A 27,001-nucleotide genomic window follows, 5' to 3' on the forward strand; every position below is an offset into this window, starting at 1 on the left:
CGGCATGGTGCCTGGCACTTGGTAAATATGTTTGATTTCTCCCTAGATTAACTTTACTCTCAGTCCACGTGAACTCAGAATTTATCGATCACTCCAAGGGCAGCCCCTGACATTCAGAAGATAAAAACGCAGATCTTGGATATCAATTATTTGAAAATGTGTTTTGACTTTTCCTTTAAAGAACTGATTGTCATTAGAAAAGAATGTGACATAAATTCAAGCTAGTATTACTATTATTAGCTGGATGAAAAACAGGTCGGGAAGGACTGTTTTAAACCGAAACATTCAAGTCGGTGCTCACTAAAAGATACCAAGTGCACGAGAAAGTCCAGCAGTCTCTCCCCTCGCAGGTTCCAGTTGTCCCCACCCGTCATCCAAGCCTCGTCCCGCGGGTATCAAGTCCACGACTGCTCCAGGCAGCCTGCAAAGCCCAGGAGCCGGTCCTTTTGGTCTAAGGAACTCCGAGCTCTAGCTCTTCTCGTCCGTCACGTTCTGGTCCCCCGCCCCCCCATGACACTTCAGGAGACTGGGGAGAACAGGAGCTCCGCAAGTCCGGACCAGGCTGTCTGGGTGGAGGGCAGCAGGAGATCGGAGCCCAGGCTCGCTAGGCTGGAAGGGCGGTGGGGCAGAACGGGGGGCAGGGCCCTCTCTGGGCACTCCCTTCGCGCATTACGCCCAAGGTGCAGGGCTTCCTTCCCCGCTCGCACCGCTCAGTCAGCTTCGCTCGAGTAAGGGAGGTAAAGAAGAGTTAACCCGCACTCCCGCGGCCCGCTCCGGGGTAAGCCAGGCCTGTGACCTCAGGGCTGGGGGAGGCGCCGCTCGGGCCCGATAAAGTCGGGAGGCCGTGGGTGGGGCTCGCTAGGTTGGGGGCCTGGCTGAGGCCGTGGAGGAGCGCTCCCGAGAAGAGGCGCCCCCGAGCAGCCATGGTGGAGGCCTGGTACATGGATGACTCCGCGGAGGACCAGAGGTCACCGCACAGGCCCGAGCCCGAGCGGCCCGTCAGTCTGGAGCAGCTGCAGCAGCTGGGCGTCTTCTACTGGAAGGTGGGTGAGGGGAGGGAGGGGGCGGAGACCCCGAGGCCGAGGGGCCGCCTCGCTAGGTGATCCCGGCCTGCTGCCCGACTGAGCATGCCCCGTGGGGGAGCGCACGGCACGTGGGGCCGGGCGCGTTATTGGGGGCCCCAGGGCGGGAGGCCGTGGCTAGCGCTAGGGCCTCAGGCGGGCGGGGGGGACTCGAACCTCTAAGAACGCTAATACCGCGCTGGGACGGCCTGGCCCGGGACGGCCTGGCCCGGGGCCACGGAGGGACCGCGTTTGATCCGGGAGGCCGGTAGGCCGGCAGGAGCCGCAGTGCGCAAGCGCGCTTTGTCTAGCCAGGCTCCGTTCAGTGTGGATCAGCAAAGACGAGAGAGAGTGGATGAAGCTTCGGGCCGCTCGTGAGCACGGAGACCCCGGGCCTTGATTTACTCTCCGTTATCTGGGAGTTGGACCCAGACGGTTATGACTCACTCAGTGTGCAGGCCCGGAGTCGGGAACACTACGTCCCGAGTTCAGATCTAGCCTCAGACACCCCCTAGCCATGTGATCCTGGGCAAGTCACTTAACCCTGCTTGCCTCAGTTTCCTCATCTGTAAAATGAGCTGGAGCTCCAGCATCTCTGCCAAGAAAGCCCCACATGGGGTCACGGAAAGTCAGACACAACCAAAACGACTGAACAACTACGTTTGGAGAAGGGAATGGCAGCCCGTGCCATGTCTTTGCCAAGAAGACCTCGTGGGCAAACGCTGGAGTCGCAGGGAGCCACACGAGAACAATTCCCCACCTGTGAAGGTCTAATGAAATAACTCCGAGAGCGCTTTGCAAACCAGAAATTGTTAAACAAAATTAACTTATTTTGGGTTTTTTGAAAATCCTGGAACTTTATCTCACACAGTATGCCGTGTGTGGGTGACCCTGTAAAAGAAACGTGGGGACAGATAGGGTGATGGAGATTAGCACAATGTCTGGCACGTAGTAGGCACTTAATAAGTGTTGATTGATTAATTTTCTCCTTGGGCTGTAGTGGGAACTAACAGGCTTGAGCTCCTAGCTCTTAAAATTGGGTGGGATCCCATAGTCCTCCGGAGAAAATTAGGTCAGATATCCATCATAGTATTTTTAAGCTCAACAGAATGCTAGACCAGAGGTCTTGACCTTTTTTATGTGTCATAGACTCCTTTGAGGTGAGGTGAATTCTACAGATAGACCCCTTCTCAGAATGTTTTAAAATGCATGAAACAAAATCCTTAGGATTATGAAGGAAATAAAATATAATGACAATTATCAAAATATTTTTTAAAAACAAGTTTGAGGATCCCAGGTTAAGAACCCCTGTATACTCCAACTTCAGTCCATCCCTTTTTACTGATGAGGAAACTGGGGGTGCCCTAGGTCACATAGATAGCAGACCTGGGATTTGAAGCTAGGAATTCAGACTCCTAATTGCAAAATTCCATTGCTCCCAAGATGCCTTTCAGTGTTGGACTCATACGTCCTTAGAGTAGCTTTCTTACTGTGACTCCTACCTTTTCATAGGACCAATAAATCTAGTGTCAGAAGAGACTTCAACATCAAACCCAACTCCCTCATTTAATACAAACAAAGGAAGCACCTGTGTTTTCTTGGTGTTAATTATTAGGCCAAAATTAGCATAGGCAACAGAGAATTGATCCATACTTTGTTGCTTCTCAGCTTCAGAGGCTGCACTGAGTGCACAATCATCTGCAAACAGAAAATCATGCACCAACACTCTCCACTTTGGTCTTGGCTTGTGGCCTTTTCAAATTGAAGAACTTAACCATCAGTACAGTAGTTGACTTTGATGATGAACTTCTCTGGGAAGCCAAATTTTGACATGATTTTCCATAAACTCTCATGACTAACAGTGTCAGAGGCCTTGATGAGATCTACAAATGTTGTGTACAGACCTCTGTTCTGCACCTGGTATTTCTCCTGGAGTTCTTGGGTAGCAAACACCATATAAGCTGTTCCTTGGCCTTTTAGGAAGCCACGTTGGCTCTCAGGTAGATTATCAGCCACCACCACACCATACAGGTGACCATTGGTTACAACACATGGAGGAAATTTTGAATGCTGTGGTTAAGTTCACTTACTTTGGTAGTGTACTTTCCAGCATTGACAGTGAGGTTGATGCATGCATTGCCAGAGCTAGCTGAGTGTTTGGGAGGCTCCAAAGAAAAGTTTGGGAGAGAAGAGGTATTAGTATTAGACTGACTACCAAACTGAAGGTCTACAGAGTCGTTGTGCTGACCTCATTGTTGTATGCCTGTGAAATGTGGACAGTCTGCCAGTGCTGTGTCAGGAAACTAAATCGCTTCCACTTGAACTGTCTTGAGAAGATTCTGAAGATCACCTGGCAGGATAAGGTACCGGACACTGAGGTTCCTGCTTGAACTAAACTTCCAAGCATTTAAACTATGCTTTGGAGAATGCAGTTCTGATGGACTGTTCATGTTGTTCAAATGTAAAATGTACACTTGCCAAGTCTTTTTTATGGAGAACTCACTTGGCAGGCGATCACATGGTAGTCAAAAGTGATACAAGGACGCTCTCAAGGTCTCTCTTAAGAACTTTGGATTTGACTGTGCAACATGGGAGACAGTGGCACAGGACCGCTCAGTATGGCGTGCCCACATCAGAAAGGGTGCTGTGCTCTATGAGCAAAGCAGAATTGAGACAGCACAAAGTAAATGTATAATGCGCAAATTTGGGGTATTCACCCCAAATATTCACATGGACTATCTGTGCCCAAACTGTGGTAGAGCATTCAGAGCTCATATTGGTCTGATCAGCCACAGTCAGACGCACTGAAGCTTCACTTTATCATGGTGATGTCATTTTGGTCCTCTTCGAGAACGAAGGACAGCAACCAACAAACAAAGGGAAGGGAACAGACATTTATTAAGAGAATTTTGTGTGTCAGTTGCAGCACTAAGTGTTTTATTTCCTTTGATCTTCACAACAACTCTGATGGAGGTGCTATTTGGATTCCCATTTTACAGTTGAGGATGACTTGTTCAAGGTCACAGATGAGTAAATAACCAAGCCAGGATCTGAATGCAGGTCTTCCAGACTCCAGTGCTCTATCTACTTGTGCCACCTAGCGGTTTAAACCAAGGAAACTGAGACCCAGGGAAATGATTTGTCAACACAAAGTTATACTAATAGTGAGCATGGGTCAGATGCTGGACTTAAATCCAGAGTCAATGCTTTGGGAGCAGGGAGAGGTGGCAGTAAGTAATAGGGAGATAAGTTCTCCCATCTTAGAGAAAATATGCTTAAAAATGTGGCCCTTTTGCAAAAATGAGAGACCACTTGTGAGAAAGTAATGAGGAAGGGAACTAAATTTGGAGTCTAAATTTGGAGTCTGTAGATGTAGATGGGAATCCTGACTACTACAATCTATCTTTGAAATGTTAGACAAGCTACTTTGACCTGTAGGTCCATCTCAAAAGACTGGGCATCATGCCTAGTTTAATCTTCTCCCTGATGATGCCTCAGTTTGGAATTAGGTTTAATATTGTGTATAGGGGATTCAGTTGAACTCAATTCAGAAAAATATTTGTGTCTACTGTGGACAAGACCTCCTATCAGACCCTGAGGATGCAGACATGAAAAAAATGACAGACCTTTTCCAAGGGTCTTACTGTCTCACCTGGGAACTAAAGAACTCAGAGTAGGGAGGGTAAGACAGCAAAGGAAAAGGTCCATGCCAAGCACCTTGAGTTGGAGGTGGGAGAGAACACTTTTACTTGAGGGGAAGGCTTTTTGGAGGAGGTAGCATTTGAAATGGGCCTTGAGAGAAGGTAGGAATTTGAAGAGAAGAAGAGGGTGGAGGAGGAGAGTTGGAGGAGAGCCCATTCCAGATACGGGATCAGTGGAAGCAAAGGAATCAAGAAGGAAGAAATCAGGAAGGGGTAGGTACAGGTGGTAAAGCAGAAATCACATACATGGCAAAGCCTTGTGCTCCCTCCCTCTGGCCCCCAGCAGCAGAATGGAAAGCCTCAAGTTTTTTCCTGTGCTGTGGGTATTCCAGAATGACCAGCTCTTCACTTGATACCTTCATTTCTAATGCCTTTGACAGAGGGGATTAGTAAACAGGAAGTTGTTGGAAATTGAAATTGAACACCAAGGTTTCTCCAGAGTTGCTGTCTCAAATTTAGGGAGGCTTAAATTTTCTTTTTTTTGTAAAGCTAGGGTTTTTTTCCTATGTTGTTGTTTAGTCATTTTCAATTGTGTCTGACTCTTCATGACCCCATTTGGGGTTTTCTTGCCAGCATACTGGAGTGGTTTGTCATTTCCATCTCCAACTCCTTTTACAGAAGAGGAAACTGAGGCAGACAGGGTTAAGTGACTTGCTCAGGGTCACACAGCTAGTAAGTGTCCCAGTCAGATTTAAACCCAGGAAGATGAGTTTTCCTGATTCTAGACCCAGCACTCTATCCACTGCACCACCTAGCTGCCCCTGAAGAAAATTTTTTTCTGTGTACCTTTCTTTTTAAAAAAATCTTATTTTTATGGATAACTTTTGTTTTTTATATCAAAATAACTTCTGGATGTATCTCACTCCCTCTTCTACAAATGAGCCATCCCTTGTAATAAGAAAAGGCAGTTAAGCAAAAAATCAACACATCAGACCCATCTGACAGTATATTCAGTATTCCACACTTATAGTCCCTCACCTTTGCAATGAGGAATGGGAGGTACATTTTTTTACCTTTTCTCTGGGGTCAAACTGAGTCATAACTATCCACCTGTACCTTTCTCTTTTATTCAACAAATATTTATTGAGAACTTCGTATAGCAGCGTTGAGAAGTTGTAAAGAAACATCATTAACTGTTCCTTTAATTCAACAATGTAATATCTATTAAGTGCCCTGTGCATTTATGAATGCTTAATTTATCAATAATCTATAAATAATTATTTATGAATAATACATCTATAAATGTACAGGGCGTTCTGTTGAGTACTGGGGAAACAATCTCTGCCTTCAAGGAACTTACATTCTACTGTACACAAATAATTAAATACCATATCATTTTGAGACTGAGAGATAGAAGGTCGGCATCCTTCGGTTAAGGCTGTATTTTGGAGGAGAGCAGGGAGTAGCCCTGTGCAGAGACAGGAAAATGCAATGTCATATGGACATCAAATACCTGTTGAGGAGTGAAACTTGATATGTAAGAATATGAAATATAATATAACTAAGTGCCAAATTGAGGTCACCAATTCCCTGTGGAAGTAGGGAAAAAAACCCTAGATTCCTGTTTCGGCTCTGCTATCAGCTAACTGAGTGACCGTGGGTAAGTCACAGCTGCTTAGGTAATCTAACACTTCTCCAACTGTGGATCACAACTCCTTGGGTTACACTGAAGAGGTTGCAAGTGGAAGAAGTTTTAAGAAGCCCTGAGTTAGCTACCTTAAATGGAAAATGAGGAGATTGGAACCCTGGAATTCTCTGAAAATTCAGATTAAAGAGAGAGTAGAGAATTAGAGTAAGAAAATAAAAGTGGTGAAGGCTTAAGTTAAACCTTATAGGATGCGTAGAATTTGGAGAGGCAGCATAAAGACCATGGGCTTTGCAGATGATGGAACAACTTGAGCTTAGACCATGAACTCTCATGGAGCCTGAAAAATGTAGGTGGGGAGACTGGCCCAAGTGGAGTAGAGGGTGCATATTTAGAAGTATTCAGTCCTTCCTATTGTTGGTTAAATAGAGTAGCACCAGACTTTGGAAGTTCCACTAAATGAGAATGAGTTCACACTGAAGTAATAATATGAAATAATCAGCCTCTGAAAGGTTTTCTCTTTTTTATAAATGACTTTTACTTAGGACTTGTACATTGTCTTTCAGAATGTTTCTTTGAATTGTTTTTTTTTTTTTAGATTGTCAATTTGTGTGAGCTAGTCGTGTAGAAGAACACTGGAGAGCCAGGCATTACTTTAAATATACACTGTACAAGCTTTGTTTAATTTCCACATTCCATATAAAATACTATTGTTTCTGTACCTTCTGTAGACATAATCAGTAACTTTAGCCTAGCGAAGTTTTATGTGTACTCAAGCATATGTTTTACATTTATTTAAATTTGTGAAAACCTTCAAATGCTCTTTATAAAAGTGAGCTATTTAATCTTCTTTCCTTTTGGACTCCTCAAAGTACTGGAAGTACTGGGGCATTTATACCTTACTGTTTTCTAAGCCTTTTGTAATTGTAGGATACTTTATCTAAGTTCTGTGTTGGGGTACGGTGAAGGTAAAGAAAAGGATAAATTCTAATTAAATGTTCATTCTGTTTTTGCTAGGACCCTTTCTCTTGTAACTCACTAGTAGCTAGTTCAGTGCCTGGCACTTAGTAGGTGCTTGGTGAATACTTGTTGAATGGATGAATGAGTGAGTGAGTGATGGACATAAGGCCTATTTTGCAAATGATGAATCTAAGAAATTAATTTCACCTCTCCTGGAAGGCACAGAGCTAAAAATATCAGCCCGAATTGGAACCCAGTTCTTTTGGTCTGATGTTCTTTCCACTGCCTACTTGCTAGCATCATATAACCAAGAGAAAGGTCTTTTTTGATTTTGTATGTGAATATCTGTATAATTTTATCTGCCTTTCTCTATGGCTCAATGTAATGATGGGCTCACACTTTTATGTGCATGCACGCATACACACTTTTGTGTGTGTGTGTGTGTGTATGTGTGTGTGTATGTGTCTTGATTTTTTAAAAAAATTTCCTTAATAGGATTTTAATTTTTTTCTAATTACATGTAAAGATAGTTTCAACGTTCCTTTTTGTTAAATTTTGAGTTCCAAATTTTTCTCCTTCCTCTCCCCCGTCCCCAAGATGGCAAGCAATCTGATATAGGCTACACATGTGCAGTCATGTTAAACATATTTCCACATTAGTCATGGTATGAAAGAAGAATCAGAACAAAAGGGAAAAACCACGAGAAAGAAAAAACAAAACAAAACAAAAAAAGGTGAAAATAGTATGCTTCGATCTGCTTTCAGATCCCATAGTTGTTTCTCTGGATGTCATTAGTATTTTCCATCACAAGGCTTTTGGAATTGTCTTGAATTGTATTGCTGAGAAGAGCTAAGTCTATCGTAGTCAGTCATCCCACAGTGTTGCTGTTGCTTTGTACAGTGTTCTCTTGGTTCTGCTTCACTTCACATTGCATCAATTCATGTAAGTCTTTCCAGGTTTTTCTGAAGTCTGACTGCTTATCTTTTCTTATAGCACAATAATATTCCATTACATTCATATACCACAACTTATTCAGCCATTCCCCAGATGATGGGCATCCCCTCAATTTCCAGTTCTTTTTGGGCTCACACATCTTCAATGGAGGCATGATTTTTTTTCTTTTACAGTAAATTCTCATTTATCTGAAATCTAAACAGCTGGGAAGCCAGTACAAAAGTGTTGTTTTCTTTTGCATCTTTTACAGATTAAAGAACAGATTAACTGAGAGGTTTCAGTTAAAAATTTTGTTTTTTACTCCCTGTCCCAGAATGGGTAACATCAGCATAGTGTTCTTCACAAAGTAAATACTTAATGCTTGTAGTTACCGAAACAGCCAATCAAAAAACATTTATTAAGCACCTACTATGTGCTAGACCTTGGAAAAGTTAGAAAAGCAAAAATAAAATAGGCCTCTGCTTTCAGAGAGCTTGCATTCCATCAAGAGAGATGACAACATATAAGTGTAGAACAAAATAGGAGATAATTTCAAAAAAGAGGCAGGTGGGAAGAGGTGGTCAGGAAAGATGAATATCTCCAGAATATCTCATTGCATCAGTGCATATTTAGCATATTAGAATGAGCATTGAAGTCTGTTGGAGTTGGAAGATACGGATTTAATTCATGGTTCTGACAACTTTTCGGAACATTAACACTGCATTTGTTTCTTCATCTATAAAATGGAGACAATAAAATCCTTCCCAACATGGGGCTCTTGTGAGGAAAGCACTTTGTAAATCATAAAACTCTGCTATGTGAACAAGAGCTATCATTACTGTCGCTGATAATTGATGCTTATGATTATACTTGTCAGTCTGTACTTGTTGAGTCAGGAAATGGCTTAGCAGACCCTGACCAAGACTGTACTTTCCTGGGCCACCCTCTGCTTAGAGCCTTAGACAGTGATGTTCAAGGAGACTTTTCAATTCAGCAAACATTTATTGATCCTTTATGTGCTAGGTCCTGTGTTAAGGTCAGGGGAGAAAGGGACCAATACAAAGAAAAAAGGAGCTTAACTCTACCAGGTAGCTGGCTTTTGATAGCTCTAGTAGAGAGAAGGAATTTTGAGAATCTGTGAGCTTCTGGGAGTCAGAATTTTGTGTAAAATATGCTTGATCTGGGCAGGGCAGCTAGGTAGATTAAAGTGCCAGGTCTTGAGTCAAGAAGACTCATCTTCCTGAGTTCAGATCTGGCCTTAGACACTAATTAGACCCTGGGCAAGTCTCTTAACCCTGTCTGCCTCAGTTTCTTCATCTATAAGATGAACTGGAGAAGGAAATGGCAAACCAGTATCCAGTATCTTTGCCAAGAAAACCGTAAATAGGATCATGAAGAGTTGAAAACAATTGAACAACAATAACGCTTGATTGGTAGGTCAGTTTTGCAGAGCTTGGATGGATCCATCCCAGGTGAATCAAGTTCTAACTATAGTCCCCAGCTAGATTGGAAGTGTCCCTACTAGTGAGCTGCCTAATGGAAGTTAGTTGCATGATGGAGGAGGGCCCATGCAGCCTTGAGAGCACCGTGTAGCCCACCTCAACTGCCCACACAGAGAAGAAATAGGCACAGTGTTCTTCTCAGTCAGTTAGCACACATTTATTAAAGTTAGGGCACTTACTGTGTGCCTACTAGAGGTACTTTATGACCCAATGTACAGTATCTGACGTGTAGTTTCTTAATAAATGCTTATTTCCATCCTTACCTTTCTGTGTACCAAGTCTGACATCTAACAATCTAATAAATACAGAGCAAAAACATAGTGCCTTCTGTCAAGGAACTTACATGTATGTAACTGTGTATGTATAAAATAGGTACAATTTAAATGAAAGATAATTTTAGAGGGAAAGGGACTGGAAGTTTGGAGGAGACAGGACATAGAACAGGACTTTTCTTGCCTCATGCAAAAGGTAGTATTTGAGCTGAGTTTTAAAGGAAGCTAAGACTTGGAAGTGAGGAAGGAGAATACCCCAGACATAGGGGACAGACAGTGCAGATGCATGAAGTCAGGAGATGAGGCAAGCACTACTGTATTGTAGAGTACCTTGAAGAGAGTAAAGTGTAAGAATGGAGAGGTAGGAGGGGTGCAGGTTATAAAGACTTTATGAAGTTGCCACACTTATATCCAGTTCAAGGGGGTATCATGGTATCACCCTGTGATGTCATTGGACCCCTTCAAAAGCCAAAGGACACACGACAAGTTGTGAAGCCCCTTTACACGCCATATCACACTTCGCGTTTAAAGTCAATCTACTCATGGTTTGTCCTACCTACTGGTATAGATAATTATATGAGTTACCCCCATTATCTCCTATCCCTGTACCATCTCTCACCCCACAGTTTATCAGTTTCCAGTTCTTGAAATTGGACTATTATGTTTTGGGGCATTATAGGTATCAGCTATGCTGAATTCAGGGCCTTTGAGAATTTTATAGGCCCAGATACAGTGAAAAGCCTAGAGATCTCATGAGATGAGTTAGTGTGCTCATTGCTTCATAAGGGCAACTGGATTAGGAAGAGGCTTGGCAAGCAATTTAACTGACCTTACCTCCGACCACATGTAACATTAAGCATTCCAACATACACAGGAGGGCCTGCTATCACAGGTTCGTAGATCTGCATTTCTGAAAGGAAGGGCAACTTTTGAGGGGTCAACAATCACTTTAATCAAGCATATGTATCATTCACTTAGTTCAGGGAAAAAGTCAGCACCCTGCACTCAGAGAAAATACAGAGAAATCAAGATCAACAGACATGGCTTCCAACTGTCTGACATAAGCAATACATCCATCATAAGTCAGCAGGCAAATCCATTGTCTGGTCATTACGTACATACCTAGTTACCAGAGAGAGAAGCACCAACATCTGGGTTTTCAAAGCCTGGGGGCTCCTTAGCGGTTACCCAGGGTCCCTTCTGGCCAAGCAAACTTTCTTCCAAAAACTAAGCCCCAAAGTAAAACCTTACCCTCAGAGTATTTATACATTTTTTAGAGCCAGAGGGCTATATCCCAACTCTTGAGAACCAGTGCCTCTTTAGAAACTTAACAAAAGATGTAGGCCTTCCTACAGATCTTACCTAATCCAACTCCCCTTAATGTACAGACCCATTAATGAGTGGGGAAGATCTTCTTTAGTCACATTATTCAATCAGAGGCACTAAAACAAAAAAATGCATTATCAATACACCACACCAGCACACTGTGCTGGGAAACCATGTAGCCACAGTAAAGAAATCAAAGCTTTGGGAAATCAATTTGAATAGGATGAATAGATAACTAGATAGTCAGTTCTCTGCATTTTGGTTTCCTCAGCTGATAGGATTTCATAGACTTCATCTCTGCACTGACAATCAGTTCCCCTCCATCCTCCAGTCTCAGTACTTTGGCTGTCAGTATTCAGCAGACACCCTAAAGAAAAGATAGGCCTTTGGCTTATGGTTGGTGTCCTCCCAACTCAGACCCACCCCATCTCTGTTGACCCAAGCAAGAAAAGCCTTTCCTTTGATTCATAGATGTTCTTAATTCCATGTATTAGAAACATCCTAGTAGGATTATCTAACAATAGACAACATAGACAATTCAGGAGAAAAACCCATTTTGACCATACATAGGCATGCATATTTTTAGAACATCTATTATATGACCATAGCACCTCTAAAACAGGTTAGAAAGGTTTCAGGGGCAGAGTGTTACAGCGGACATTTCATTGGATTGGCATCAGACAATTTAGCCTTAAATCTATTATTTACCTACGTGAATTTGTCTTGGTTGCTAAACTTCTCTGGGCCTCAGTGTCCTCATGTGAAAAATGAGGGGATTGGACTAGGCAAACTTCTCAGTCCCTTCCTGATCTAGATCAGTGGAGGGAATACAAGTACTGTGTGGTAAAAGTGGATTATATTATTGCCTGTTTCTTCAGGATAATTTTGTAGTGACTTGCATTTTTCTTTGATTTGTATCTGATGTAAATACTCAAATGTCTTCATGTATTGGTTTATTTTCTTTTAGCATCTGATCCTGTGCGTGTATAATCATGTTAGTATATTGGCCCAGAGTCAAGGACTAGCTCCAGGGATTTAATTTTTTTTTTTCTCCTAGCACAGTTCCTTATATATAATGAGCATTTGGTTGAATTGAATTGATGTTGCTGTGGTGGTATGATCTTCTGGATGATTCTGCCCAGGAAAAGTCCAGAAAGGATTGTGTTGCAATTATCTGGCTAACATGACCAAAAAACCTCTCTGATAGAAATGAATTTAGAATTTGGCCTAATCAGCCTTGAGCTCTTGGGCTGCCTGGGGGTACTAAATCAATGCCAGTTACACTACAGAATGTTTTTCCTGTAGGTTCAACTATCTTTTCACCTACAGTCTCAGTTATCTCAAGTGCAGCCAAATGTGCTGTTACAAAAGCTCAAATTTGGACACCTGGCAGATCAATCACATTGACAGGCCCTTCTCTGTGCTATAATATTTGCATTTAGTAGACCTCATCTAGAGTCTCTGGGACTGATCCAGGAGTAGCAGACAAGGGACAGTTTTCTACTAGCTGGTTGTCTGCTCTCCATGCAGGCATGCTATCTGCATCCAGGGGGAAGCTGGTCACAAATGGGCTAATTGCCCTTTGCTTGTGTCTCTATAGTCCTAGCAAGACCTTCTTTCTTTGTGTGAAGCCTAGTGACAGGTCCTGGGGATTTATTCAAGTACCAGATTTGTCAGTGGCTTCTCCATGTGAGTCATATGAATTACGTGACTCAAGCCAAGAAGCTGAAGGAAAAAAGAAAATTGGCATTTATTAAGTGCCAGGCATTGTGCTAAGCATTATTCTATTGTCATCATTATCTTATAGTTGGTTTGCTATTTCCTTCTCCAGCTTGTCTTACAGATGAAGACCTGAGGCAGGCAGGGTTAAGTGACTTGCCCAGAGTCATACAACTGGTAAGTGTGTGAGGTGGAATTTGAACTCAGGCCCAACACTATTGGGCCCATGCCACCTAGCAAGCCAAATGCCCTTCTACTCTGAGTGATGATGCTGTTAGATTTCACCTTAGCCCTATTTCAGATAGAACAGTTTCCAGTGTTATATACCTTTTACCATCAGGAAGACTATGCCATCTATTTAGCCCAATTGGAAATAACTGTCTAGAACATGGCCTTCTATGAACTAATTTCTGTCCATTTTTTTTCTTGTACTCAGCATAGTGATTAGTTGGTTGACTGTGTGGGAAATTTTGAGGCTACCCAAGCTAACTTGCAAGCAGTTTTACTAGGTACTATGGATATTAACCAGAAAAGTGTTTTTCAAGACCTTTCTGAATAAACAGCAGGTTTTTGTAGTGTCAATTAATTTTGGCATTCCCTATTATGTCAATTTATCTAACCTAGAAATGTGTTCATAGAAGAGACTCAGTAAATTAGTTTTGAATAATGTGTTAATATTTAAGTATGCTATTTTCTTAATCTTTTTAGCTGGATGCTGACAAGTATGAGGATGATCCAGAGCTAGAGAAGATTCGAAAAGAAAAAAATTACTGCTGGATGGACATAATAACCATTTGTAAAGACAAGCTGCCAAATTATGAAGAGAAGGTAAGGGAAATCCTGAACTGTTTGGAAGAGGGGAATATCCTAGTGATTGGAGACTATCCAGACTTCTTTTGAATGAGCAGGAATTTATCTTTTTATATTTTTGAAACCTTACAGTAACAGTAAAAATACAGAATAACCAAACAATAATAAGCAAAACAAAAAAGAAAATATCTAAACAAGATCATATTAGTAAACTTTTTGTAAACAATCTGATTTGATCCTCCATTTCTACTTATTTTGATTTGTCTAAGTTCTGATATTTGTTAAATACTGAATGCTACACTGACTTAGTCATTTCTTCTGGTCTGACTTTTCTTGTTTCTGAGGAACTGCGTGCCTACTGGAATAGTCTTTCCATTTCTTCTTTCATAGAGCAACTCTGCAGCTTGGTCTTTTAGTAGTGGAGGTCCATGATAACACAGTCTGCCCCGACTGCTTCTAATTCTTCCTCTTAAGACCATGTTGTTTCTGAACAAATTAATCAGTGTGATTCTTGACAGCTGGAATTATTAAAAATTACATTTTTGTTGGCATCATTTGTTATATCACCTACATTTTCATCATATTCCTCCCCTTTCCCTTCCCAGAAAACATCATTTAGAGCAAAAAAATTTTTTTCCAATTTTTTTAAACATCTTTATTTGAGGTTTTGAGTTCCAAATTCTCTCTCCCTCACTCTCTTCCCTCCCCACTCCCTGAGATGGTGAGCAGTCATATATATATAGGTTATACATGTATAATTATGTAAAACATTTCCATATTAGTCATTTTGTACAAGAAGACTTGAATAAAAAAAATGAAAGTGGAAAATAGCCTGCTTCAGTCTGTACTCAGACAATGTCAGTTCATTCTATGGAGGTGGATAGTATGCTCTATCATTAGCCCTTTGGGTTATCTTGGATCATTGTATTGCTGAGAATAGCTAAGTCTCACTAATTTTTTTTTTTTTTTTGGAAAATAGTTGATTTTTATTAAAAATATGTAATTTATGCAAACATATAATGAGTTTATTGTTATTTTAAAATCCAAATTTTATTAGTTTTAAATTCTAATATGGTAAATATTACCAGATATATAACCCATATAAACAAAAGTTTTTTGAGGTTTTCTATTTCTAAGAATGAAAAGAGGGTCCTGAGACCAAAAAGTTGGAGGAATGCTGCCCCCAAAGTAATACTCTCCAAAACATACCCAATGTGGTTATCCAGTTCCTGCTGGGAAATCTCCTATGAAGTTTGCCAAGACAGCACATTCTGCTTTTGGACAGCTGAGTATATATAACTGAATTGATAATTTATGAAATTATGAAAGGGTCACAGGCATGCCTGGTTCTTTGGGGACTCACTGGGAAAGATCATTATTGGCAGCAGGAAACAGAGCAGCAATCATACTTTAAATAGGCACAGAGAGTGTGGGGGCAAACAGCAAGAGGAAGAGGATGGAGAAGAGGAGAGGCAGCGAATATCTCTTACAAAACTGTGAATTAGAGTTAGGAGCACTCTGTGGCATTGACTCTATGGAGATGAGAGTGCTGGGGCTGGAGGTGGAGGATGGAGTTTGAGGTTACATTTTTATAGGGTTTTTTGGGGGGACAAACTAAAACTCTTATCTGTGCCACCTTGGGGTTAGCTCAATAACATCCATTCATCTCAAAGTTGTTAGCAAAACCTTAAAGTTAGCACATCCACATCACTTTCAGTGCCATTTGGTGTTCCGATGGTCTTCTGGAACTTGTCTTGAGATTTGTGTATCATAGGACCAAGAGACTGACAGCAAAGCCTGGATGGCTTCCCCTGATGTAGCTCATATTGCCAGGATGTGAATTTTGGTTAATATGTAATACAGTTTGTAAATTATGCACCGCATGTGATTTCCAGGTTCCCCTTTGCAATTTTATTTCCTGCAATTTTTACTTTATGGGGTAGCTAGGTGGCCATTTGGATTGAGTGCCAGGCCTGGAGTGAGGAAGACTTGAATTCAAATGTGACCTCAGACACTTTTTAGCTATGTGGCTCTGGGCAAGTCACTTAACCCTGTTTACCTCAGTTTCCTCACCTGTGAAATGAACTGGAGAAGGACATGGCAGACTAACCCAATATCTTTGCCAAGAAAACCCCAAATGGGGTCCTGAAGAGTTGGGACAGGAACAAAATGACCGAACAACAATATTGTTTCTTTGTATTGGTTACTAAACTTACTATACCAGTTAGAAGAGTGTGGGTGTGTGGTGTTTAAGGAAACCAGAACAAGATCTAATTTTAACATAGTAACAGGTGTAATGGGGGTAAGTGCTGATGTTGGTGTCAGAGGTCCCAGGCCCAAATTTGGTCCAATGTTGACCCTTGTGACTATGGGTAAGTCGTATACTTGACCTTCCCAGAACTCTGTTTTTCTCATTTGTACAATGGAAGGCTTGAACTCAGTAATCTCTAAAGGTCCTTTCTAGCTCTGCATGTGTGAGCCCATAAAATATTTACTGCATTAAATCCTAGTTATATGATTTTACAGGACATTATCCTTACTCTCTTGGAGTTTGGATAGTCTTCCTCAGCAGACAAGACACAAACATGAAACATTAAGTGGTATTACAGAAGATAAATAACCATTACAATAATATGGGAACTTTCACAAGACAATACCTGTTCAGTTGCCACATGGATGGGATGGTCTCCAGCATAAATAGAGATTGATTACCTTTCTGTGAAGAGGGTCTATTCCATTTTTATCTAAAATCTTGAATTAGATCAGGGAGGGGTTTTAATCAGTGAGTCAGGGTGGGGTTATGGAACCCCCCTGTAAACCTTAGGGGAAAACAACATTTCCAGAAACTTCTATCACTACTCTCCTTTCCTACTCTTATTGAAACATTTTAAACTTGGAGGTGCAAGGAGACCCTGCCCCCCACAACCTTATGGCAGAGAGAGAGAGAGCAGCGGACATATGAGAGAGAGGCAGGAGATATGACTGAGTTAAAGGCCCAAGGTGTGTGACTGGGGCAGCTCATTTCACTTCTGGCATTTCAAGCAGGGTGCCTAGCCAGAAGGATATAACTGTGGATCCTGATACATAAGAGATCATAGCAAGTGGCATAGAGATTAAGAGGAGAGAGAGATTATTGTAAACTGGATTGGTTTAGAAAGACTTCATGGAAAAAGTAGGGACTTGAGCAGGTCCTTGAAGGGATGGGTAGGATTTGGATTGATGGGAGTATGGGAATTCTAGGTCTAGAGAAAGGTGTGAGCAGATTTTTTTTTTTAATTGAGAAAAAGTGAAATTTTTTTTAATTTAATTTTTTTTTAATGTTCTACAATCACTACCATAAAATTTAGATTTTAACCCCCCACTACCCCCCTCCCTCCCCAAGATGGCATACAGTTCTATAAAGGATCTACATATACTTTCATATTGAATACGTTTTCACTATAGTCATGCTGTGTAGATGAACTAAAATAAATGGAAGAAATCATGTAACAAATCAGAACGTAATACACAAACACACACACACAAACATGATCTGCTACATTCTGCAAATGAATTCCATAGTTCTTTCTCTGAGTGTGGAAGGCATTTTACCTTAGAAAACCATTGGGATTTTTTTTTTTAAGTTCTTGTGTTATTATGAAGTTCCAAGTCTACCAGAAAAAACTTTTGCACACTGTGGTCGTTGCTGTGCACAAAGTTCTCCTGGTTCTGCTCCTTTCACTCAGCATCAGATCATATAAGTCCTTCCAGGCCTCGCTGAAGTCTTCTTGTTCATCATTTCTTATGGCACAATAGTACTCCATTACATTCATATACCATAATTTATTCAGCCATTCCCCAGTTGATGGGCATCCCCTTCATTTCCAGTTTTTGGCAACTACAAAGAGAGCTGCTATAAATATTTTTGTACATGTGGGACCCTTTCCCATTTTTATGATCTCTTGGGGATACGGTCCTCGTAGCGATATTGCTGGGTTGAGCAGATTAATATAATAGCTAGCATTTGGGTAACACTTTTAAGGTTTACAGAGTGCTTTAGAAGTATCTCATTTTATATTCACAACCATGGGAGGTAGGTACTGTTATTATCCCCATTTCACATATGAAGAAACTGAGGCAGAGAGAAGCTATATGATTTGTCCACTTACACAGGTCGTATCTGAGGCTGAATTTCAACTTGATTTCCAGTTCCAGGTCAAGCACTCTATCCATAATGCCACTTAGCTGCCCAGTCTAGTGGGGAAAGGGGAGCAGCACAAAATATATTTTAGGTAGTGGCAAACTAGGCTAGTTTGGTCAGAGAAGAGGATTCAGAAATTCTACATTTAGTTTTCTATTATGGCTTTCTTAAAACAAGAAATATACATTTCTTTCCCAACATTTGTTACTTATGCTTATGAATAAAAAAATACCTGACTTCAAATTGTATTCAAGTGAACCTCTGATTATATATTTGTTATGTAGCAAGTCAATTTTATCTTACATTTTATACCTTTTTCAAGGATATTTGATGCAAAGAAGAAAAAATATTAAAACTCAGTTTTAGGTGTAGGGTAGGGGATGTTTCTCCTATTTTAGTCTTTGTTCTTGACCTTTTACACATTTTCCCAAAGGGAAATGTTTTTAGGCTGGAGAAAACATTATTTCTTAATATTTTCAGTTGATCTAAAAAAAAGGTTTTTAATATGCTTTTGCACCAGTCAAAGTGCTTCCCTTCTAATACCAATTTCATTAGTTTTGTGCATTCAAAATTTATCAGCTTTAAATTGCAATTATCTGTTATCTTTTGTAATTGCCTTTATCCTTTGTTTTGTTAATAACTCACTTTCTAGTCATGACTCTGAAAGGTACCTGATTTTTTTCTTTTTTAAATAGTTTTTACTACAATCTTTTGTGTTTTTATTGCTGTAGTTTTCCCTAGTATCTCTTCCCCTCCTAAATACACATCCCATATAACAGTGGTATTTTTTTAAATATCAAAAAAAAAAGAAAGAAGAAAAAAACCATAATGGAAAAGTCTGAAAATATGTGCGGGGTGTGCAACAGCTGTAGAGCCCCCACCTCTGCAAAAGGGGTGGACTTGTCTTCCCATGTCCCTGCTTTCTGGCCAGGCTTCTTCTTTATAGTTTGAGACATTCACTTTTGAGTGTGTGTGTGTGTGTGTGTGTGTGTGTGTGTGTGTGTGTGTTCGGTTATTCTTTCTGTTTCCATAGTTTTTGTTTGCATTGTTTACAGAGTCATCGTATATATTGTTTTTTGGCTCTACTTACTTTGCTCTGCATCATTGCATGTAGATCTTTCTGTGCTTCTCTGAATTCATCACATTCATCATTTCTAACAGCACAGTAATAGTCCAGTACGTTTAGATACCATAATTTGAATGGACATGTACTTTGTTTTCAAGTCTTATTACAAAAATTACAGCTATATATATGGTAGTGTATATGTACTTTTTTTTTTTATCAATGATGTCTTTGGGGTATAAGCCCACTAACAGGATCTCTTAGTCCAAGGATATGGATATTTTAGTCACTTTCTTTGTATTCTTTGCATTTCAAAATGATTATACCAACTCATTTCTCCACCAACAATGTATCAGTGTGCCTGTCCTCACATAACCCCTCCAACATTGACTATTGCCATCTCTTGTCATTTTTACTAATTTGCAGGGTGTAGGGTAAAACCTCAGGCTTGTTTTGATTTGCATTTTTCTAATTATTAGTGATTTGGAGCATTCTTTCATGTGGTTAATAATTTGTAATTCTTTTGAGAACTATTTCTTCTTATCCTTTGACTACTTAACTAATTGGAGAATGGCTTTTGGCTATATGTGTACATATAAATATATACACATGTATACATATATAATAACTTTACATGTATTAACTTTATCAGAGAAATTTGATGCAAAGTTTTTTTTTCCCATTTGGTTGCTTTCCTTCTTATCTTAGGTGCATTATTTTTGTCTGTGTAGAACTTTTCAGTTTTCTATATCAAAGTCATCTATTTTGCCTTTTATAATTGCCTCTAACTCTTGTTTGGTTAAGAAAATATATCCTATCCATAGCCATGAAGGGTATATGTTCTACTTCTCTTCTAATTTTTTTATATGTATAATCATTAAGTCCACATATCCATTTAGAGTATATGGTATAATACGATGTAAGGTCTAAGCATTATTTCTGCCAGATTGTTTTCTAATTTCCCTTGCTAGTCTTTATTAGATAAAAAGTTCCTTCCTAAGTAATTTATGTTTTCTGGTTTATCAGACACTGAGTTCCGTTGTTTCTGATTTTCCCTTGTCCGGTCTGCTGCATTGATTTGCCTCTGTTTTTAAACTAATACTAGGTGGTTTAGATGACTGCAGCTTGATCATATAACTTAAGGTCTGGAAGTACTAGTCCTCCTTCATTCCTTACTATTTTAATTATTTCCCTTGTTGTTCTAGGACTTTTGTTTTTCCAAATGAATTTTGTTTTTATCTGATCAAGTTCTATAAAGTATCCTCTTGGATATTTGATTATTATAATATTAAAAGTATAAATTAACTTTGGTAATATTGTCATTTTTATTATATTGGCAGGGTCCAGCTATGAGCACTTAATTTTCCTCCAGTTAGTTAAAATATTCTTTATTTCTTCAAGGAGGACTTTGTAACTTAATCTGTACAAGTCTTTTGTATGCTTTGGTATGCTGATCTCAAGATGCTTTATGTGCTTTGTAGTATATTATTCTTTCTAGGGTTTTATTATTACATAGAAATGCATTTGAGGATTGATCTTGTGGCCTGCAACTCTGCTGAAGCTATTGTTTATCTCAAATTAGTGTCTTTGCTGAATTCCCTAGGATTTTCCAAATAAACCATCATATTGTCATCAGATAGGGATAGCTTTATCTCCTTTATCTATCTTTGAACCTTTAATTTCTTTCTCTTGTCTAATCGCTGTTGTTAACATTTACAAACTACATCAAATCATTGGGGGGAAATGAGCATCTTTGCCTTCTTCCCATATTTATTGAAAAAGGTTCTGGGGTATCCACATTGCTTCATTTTGGTTTTAGATAGATACTTTGATTATTTCTTATCTAGAATGTTCCACTCTTCTATTTTTCTGTGTTTCATTGAGGAAAAAAAAATGTGATTTTTTGGGTGTAATCTGAGGTTTGGAAAGCTCTTCATCCCTACTTTTTAAATTATTTCTCTTGAGATATCTGTCCCTTTTCCTTTGAATGAATTGCTATTCAGTATAGCTCTATAGAATATCCTCCCTGGTTATTTGGTTGCTATTCTGTTCAGTTGTTTTTTCAGTCATGTCCAGCTCTTTCGGATCTCATTTGGAGTTTTCTTGACAAAGATACTGTAATGGTTTGTTTGCCATTTTTTTCTCTAGCTCATTTTACAGATGAGGAAACTGAGGCAGACAGACCCAGGGCCACACAGCTAGGAAATGTCTGAGGCCAGATTCAGTAAGATGAGTCTTCCTGACTCAGTGCCTGATACTATATGCACTATGCACTGTGCTGCCCAAGTTTGTTTGATTGAGCTAGCACTAAATCTGTCAATGAATCTTTATTATTTTTTATTGTAGTAGTACACCCCAGTCATAAGCACTATATTATCTCTCCAGTTATTTAAGTCATTCTTTATTTCCTTGTCCAAGCACTTCACATTGTTACCGTATCTTATTACGTGTGTTTAAGGAAGGGATTCTTAACCTTTTTGTGCCAAGGACCCCTTTGGCAGAGTGGTGAAGCCTATGGTTTCCTTTTCAGAATAATATTCTTAAATGCATAAAATTAAGATTTATAAAATTACAAAGGACACCAGTTACATCAAAATAGGTTTTTTCTTTTAAGTTTTGGTTAAGAATCCCTGACTTTGAAGGAGGCTTGAGTAAATATTCTGGATTTAAAAAAAAATTGGAACAACTTTTGAGTTCTTCCCTAGTTCTTTTTCTGGCTGTCATATTGATGATGTGTCCCTGAGGCAGGAAATCTGGAGAAGTACAGTATTCATGTATGTGACTGAATTTCCATTTCATTACAGTTCTGCACTCCTTCAAGTAATCTGAGGGCTGGAGTATGTGGGTGAGCCCCTGTTAATCTGCCTGTTGGATCTTTAATACTTCACTAATAGTGCCCTTCTCCTTTAGATCAAGATGTTTTATGAAGAACATTTACACCTTGATGATGAAATTCGCTATGTCCTGGAAGGAAGTGGATACTTTGATGTAAGAGATAAAGAAGACAAGTGGATCCGCATCTTCATGGAGAAAGGAGACATGATAACACTTCCAGCTGGGATTTATCATCGCTTCACTCTGGATGAAACAGTACAGAATTTGTGGCTTCTTGGTTTTTGTTTTTAAAGTATAAAATATTCAAATTTTGATAACTTCTGACACAAACCCTCACAGAGCATTGTCTATACTTGCCAGATGAAAATACTGGTGTGTGAGTGTTGAATGGCATTACTTACGGCTTATATATTTTGCTGCCAAGGAGACAGCCTAGCACAAGTTAGTAACCTGGAACTTGGCTGTTTATTTTATGGTAGTTTGTTTGCCGTCATATACTAGGTGGCATAGAGAGCCTGACCTGGAGTCAGGAAGACCCATGCTAAAAAATCCTCCTACAGAAAAGGAGTCTGAGAATTAACTTCTGGGATGCTCATCTCTATTCCAACAATTGGGGTACCCTTTTGGCAAGGATTAAAATACGAAGGAAGCCATCTCAGTTTATTTTAAACAACAAATTGAGAGTTGCTGTACTTCAATAATTTATTCTCTGTTTTTCCTAGAACTACATTAAGGCGATGAGGCTGTTTGTTGGAGAACCCGTCTGGACAGCATACAATCGTCCAGCTGATGATTTTGAAATTCGAGGACGGTATTTGCAGTTTCTGACCCAAAGAGCATAGTGGTATTCCCTGGCAACTGAGATACTACTCGGAAATGGGCCAAACATGATAATTAAGCAAATTGTTAATAGTTTCCCCTTTTCTTCCATGTCAAGGACTTGGGTTTGGGTTCTTTCTTTCCTTTTCAGGATTGTCTGATTTAAGAAAGGAAAAGTCATTAATTCAACATGGAATGAACTGAGATTGTGACCAAATTCTGGCTTTAAAAAAAAAACAAAATAACTTTTTGTTTTTCTGGGTATAAAGCAAGAATTCTGGTTTGGGTTACGTGGATTCAGATAGTAGAAAATATGTCCCTAAAAGAAATAGTGTAAAATCCTTTTTTGCTAGTATCTTTTAAAAGTAGAATATTAATCCAATCCCTAGCACTGTGAATGATAGGTATTTATGTATCAGGTAAGCATTAGAAATTGGTTCTAATCAATTGCTTAATTAATTAGAAATCTTTTGATTCTTACTCTGAACCTTTGGGATGAAAAATACTACATGGATTCATTGTATCCCAAGTTATTAGTATTTCTATGACATGACATGAGATTTGTGAGGCACATTTAACCATTTGCCTACATCCTGGAGAGCCAGACTTTCCGAACACTATAAGAAACTTTGCTTAGACTTTACAGTGGAACTTAATTGTTTTGTGATACAGTTGTGCCTTATTTGTTAATTCTGTAGAAAAATCTTCAACCAGAAATCAACAGTTCTTTGAATAAGCACCTTATTCCCAAACATCCAAAATATTTGGAAATCTATTTTCATCTTAGAAGTTTCAACAAGGCTAGTACTAATCAGGTCATATCCCTATCTTGTAAGATGAGAAAAGTGTAAAATCAAGTTAAATGGATGTCTCTTAAATTCTGCATTTGCTAAAGGACTGATCAAATGATTCTCTTACATCCCAAGTACCGTCACTGATGCTTAGCTGACAACTTTTTAAAATTAGTCTTTTAAAACGTCTTTTGCAAAGCAAAACTTTGTAATTTTTGTAGAAACTGAACATTAAAGAGAATAGAAATTCAAACCTTCTTTTTCTTGCCTTCCTAGCATCCTGATGCTGTACTAAGGGGCCCTGGTTTCCCATAGATTGTGCCTTCCCCAGGAATCTTAATGTCCTCCTTTTTGAAGCCATCAAGGCTTCTCTGCTTACTTGACAGTGCCTTCACAGACCAAGGAGAGCACTGAACTGCTTAGTTAAATTATTTTGGTCTCATTGAAGGGAGAGGGGATAAAGGAAAGGAGGAAGAAAATTTGGAACTCAAAATTTGAAAAATTCAATGTAAAAATTTGTTTTTACATGTAATTAGGGAAAAAATAAAATATTAAAAAATAAAATAAAAATATTTTGGTCCAAGTTAGCTGTTGGGGGGTGGGACTATATAACATGTTGTCCACAGGCATCCTGAGTTAGCTATCAAATTTGTCAGCTGCTCAACACTAATTCCTGTTGTATTGATGAGGCCTGTTGCTAATGACACTTCAAATGGTGAGGTCCTTCAGTGTTCAAGTTTTGGACTCTGCTGAAAAATTGCATTTCAGTAAGGGAAATTATGTTTTGGTATAACAAAACACATAAAGAAATAGGATCTTGGAGTGAAAAAAACTGATTAGAAAGATAATTACAGTTTATTAATTCAAATTTAAACTAATATCTTGCAGTACTAGACTGAAATGGAATAAATTAAGTGCCTACTATGTGCCAGGTACTATGCTAACCATGTGAGATAGGTGTTATGTTGTCGCCATTTTTTTATAGTAGAGAATACTGAGGCTGGAAGAAGATTGCACACAGCAAATACTTATTAGAGGCTAGATTTGAATTCCCAACTCCAGGCCCAGCACTCTACTCACTGAGCCAGCTGGCTGCCTCTAAACTAAGGAACACAAATGCTGGTCCCTCCACTATTTCATAGGATCATACATCTAAGCTGGAAGGGACCTTGGAGGACATCTTATCCAAATCCCTTAATTAAAAGCTAAGGAAACTGAGATTAAGTGACTTGCCAATGGTCATACAACATAGTGTCAGAGATAGAAATTGAAGCCAGGATCTCAAGTCTCCAGAGCTTGTGCAATATTCTACTGTACCAAGATGATTCTCTTCATCTTCCAGTTTGTGGAAGCTGCCATACACATAACCAGTGTGGAAAAATTTGAAGGCTTGTAGAAAACCTTTCAAAGGAAGAAGGCTGGAGCACAGCCTGGCAGTGGGGAGAACATGTAGAGTTTTGGTGTTGAGTGGGGAAAATAGTTGGGCTCTTATTGATCCATTATGAAGTTCCTCTGGGAGGAGTGTAGTGTGAACACAGGTGAGTTGGCAGGACCAAACTCTGACCCACTCATCTTAGGGATGGAAGGTCTTGGCCTTGACATAGACCAGTTGGTCCAAAGTCATTGCCAACAGGGGACCAGCAGCATAGGATGGATTAATTCTCAATTCCAATTGCCTGCAGAATGCATGTTGTCCTTCCTCCACCCAATGACCCTCCTCTTTGCCAACTCACAGCCAAGTTTCTCTTCTTGAGGCTAAATATTTCCAATATCTTCAACCTATCCTGATTGGTATGGTCTTGAGACCCTTTAATATGCTGGCTACTCCGTTGTATATACTTTTCAAGTTTATCACTGTGGCACCTAGAACAGAATACCGTATTCCAAGTATGTTCTAATCAAGGTTGAGTACAATTGCCTAGTTCTTCAATATTGTGTCTCAATTCAGTTTAAGATCTCATTTGATTATTTTTTTACCTATTGCATTCATAAGATTATAGATCTAAAGCTAGAAGGAAACTGAGACTGGAAGAGATGTGATTTGACGAGGGTAACAGCCAGTGTCGGAGGCAAGATTTCATATTTTAGAAACCCTAATATATTTCCTTTGTCTATTACTATCAATAAATGACATTAGAAAACCTAAACATGGTCCACTTCATAGCCCATTTTTCGGCTGTGCTAGAACTGCAGGGTTAGTCATGTGGAAGTTGGGAGTATGTGTCAGTTTTTCCCAGTAGATCTGGAAGAAATCTGTAAATCATAGAAAGGATCTTAGAAGTCCACTAACACACACCTATAAAGCCTCTTCACAAGTGATAATCCAGCCTCTACTGGAAGGCTTCCAGTTACAGAGAATTCTGAAAAAAGTGGGTAGTTATGGGAGCAAGAAGAGCAAACCCTGGAGTTCACAGGGGAGAAGAATCTGGGGTACAATGCAGGGAAGTGAAATGTCAAGGGATGAGTTTAATATCTCAAATTCCCCCTCCAAAAAGAAGATTCTATTAGAGTACTCAGAGCTACAGTTCATGGAATCTTCTTTATATACCAAAGAAAAAACATTAGAGTAATCTGTAAGAACAAATTAGATTAAACATCAAACCTAAGTCAGCGAAAGAACAGCAGCTGGTTTTTTGAAAGAAAAGCTCATGTTTGGATTTTTTGGAGTTCTGTTGTTTTTAGAAAATGTTGGTTTTTTATTTTTGCTTTTTACACCAGTTCCCAGTAAAATCCCTGCCCACCCCCCAACCTCCTGACTTTGTTATTGGGGTTTTCCCAGCAAAGATACTAGAGTGATTTATTATTTTCCTTTTCCAGCTCATTTTACAGATGAGGAAACTGAGCAATAGGGTTAAGTAATTTGTCCACAGTAACATATTTATTAATAAGTATCTGAGGTTACATTTGAACTCAGGAAGAAGAATCTTCCTGACTCTGGGCTCAGCTCTCTCTCCACTTTTCTATCTAGCTGCCCCTCCCTGGCTCCTTCCTAAGTCCTAAACCCTTCCTTTGGACAAATCAAATAAACAAAACAAACAGTCTTTGGTGCCACCACTCTGTAAGCATAGGCAACATTTTGAACCTGTAGCCTACCACATCTCAACCAAAAGGAAGAAATAATGTTTAATTATTGATCTAGAGAGTTCCCTCAGCCGAAATGGAGAAGTTTGACTTTTCCACTCAAGGCAAGGAATTAGTTCTAGCAAGATGGTAGAAGGGTTGTCACTAAATCCAGTTTCTCTGTGTCACCTCAAAATGATGACATAATGTTTGAAATAAAAGAAGGAAAAGGAGGAAAAGGAAAGAAACTTACAGGCGATAAAAAAGCTAGCAGGAAAAGATGAATAAACTTAACAGAAGCCACAGTATGATGAATAAGTATAGAGTTACTGAAAATCTGAAGGAGAACACAAGACTACCCAACAATAGCTCCACCTTTTACAA

At 39.6% G+C, this 27,001-nt stretch overlaps 1 protein-coding gene across 1 annotated transcript; it reads left to right on the forward strand.

Moving 5' to 3' along the window:
* The first annotated feature begins 645 nt into the window (after window positions 1–645).
* ADI1 (acireductone dioxygenase 1) lies at window positions 646–23,810 on the forward strand. Its single transcript, XM_072634314.1, has 4 exons — window positions 646–1,043; window positions 13,768–13,887; window positions 22,023–22,202; window positions 22,670–23,810. The coding sequence occupies exons 1-4, from the start codon at window positions 924–926 to the stop codon at window positions 22,787–22,789; spliced, it is 540 nt and encodes a 179-aa protein (XP_072490415.1). The 5' UTR covers window positions 646–923; the 3' UTR covers window positions 22,790–23,810.
* The last annotated feature ends 3,191 nt before the right edge of the window (window positions 23,811–27,001 follow it).

The sequence above is a fragment of the Notamacropus eugenii genome, chromosome 1 (assembly GCF_028372415.1).
Source record: "Notamacropus eugenii isolate mMacEug1 chromosome 1, mMacEug1.pri_v2, whole genome shotgun sequence".
Lineage (NCBI taxonomy): Eukaryota > Metazoa > Chordata > Mammalia > Diprotodontia > Macropodidae > Notamacropus > Notamacropus eugenii.

Coding starts and splice junctions, on each gene's coding strand:
- ADI1 (XM_072634314.1), top strand. CDS start 924: ATGGTGGAGGCCTGGTACATGGATGACTCCGCGGAGGACCAGAGGTCA. Junction 1,044..13,767: donor TGGGCGTCTTCTACTGGAAG/GTGGGTGAGGGG, acceptor TAATCTTTTTAG/CTGGATGCTGACAAGTATGA. Junction 22,203..22,669: donor GCTTCACTCTGGATGAAACA/GTACAGAATTTG, acceptor TGTTTTTCCTAG/AACTACATTAAGGCGATGAG.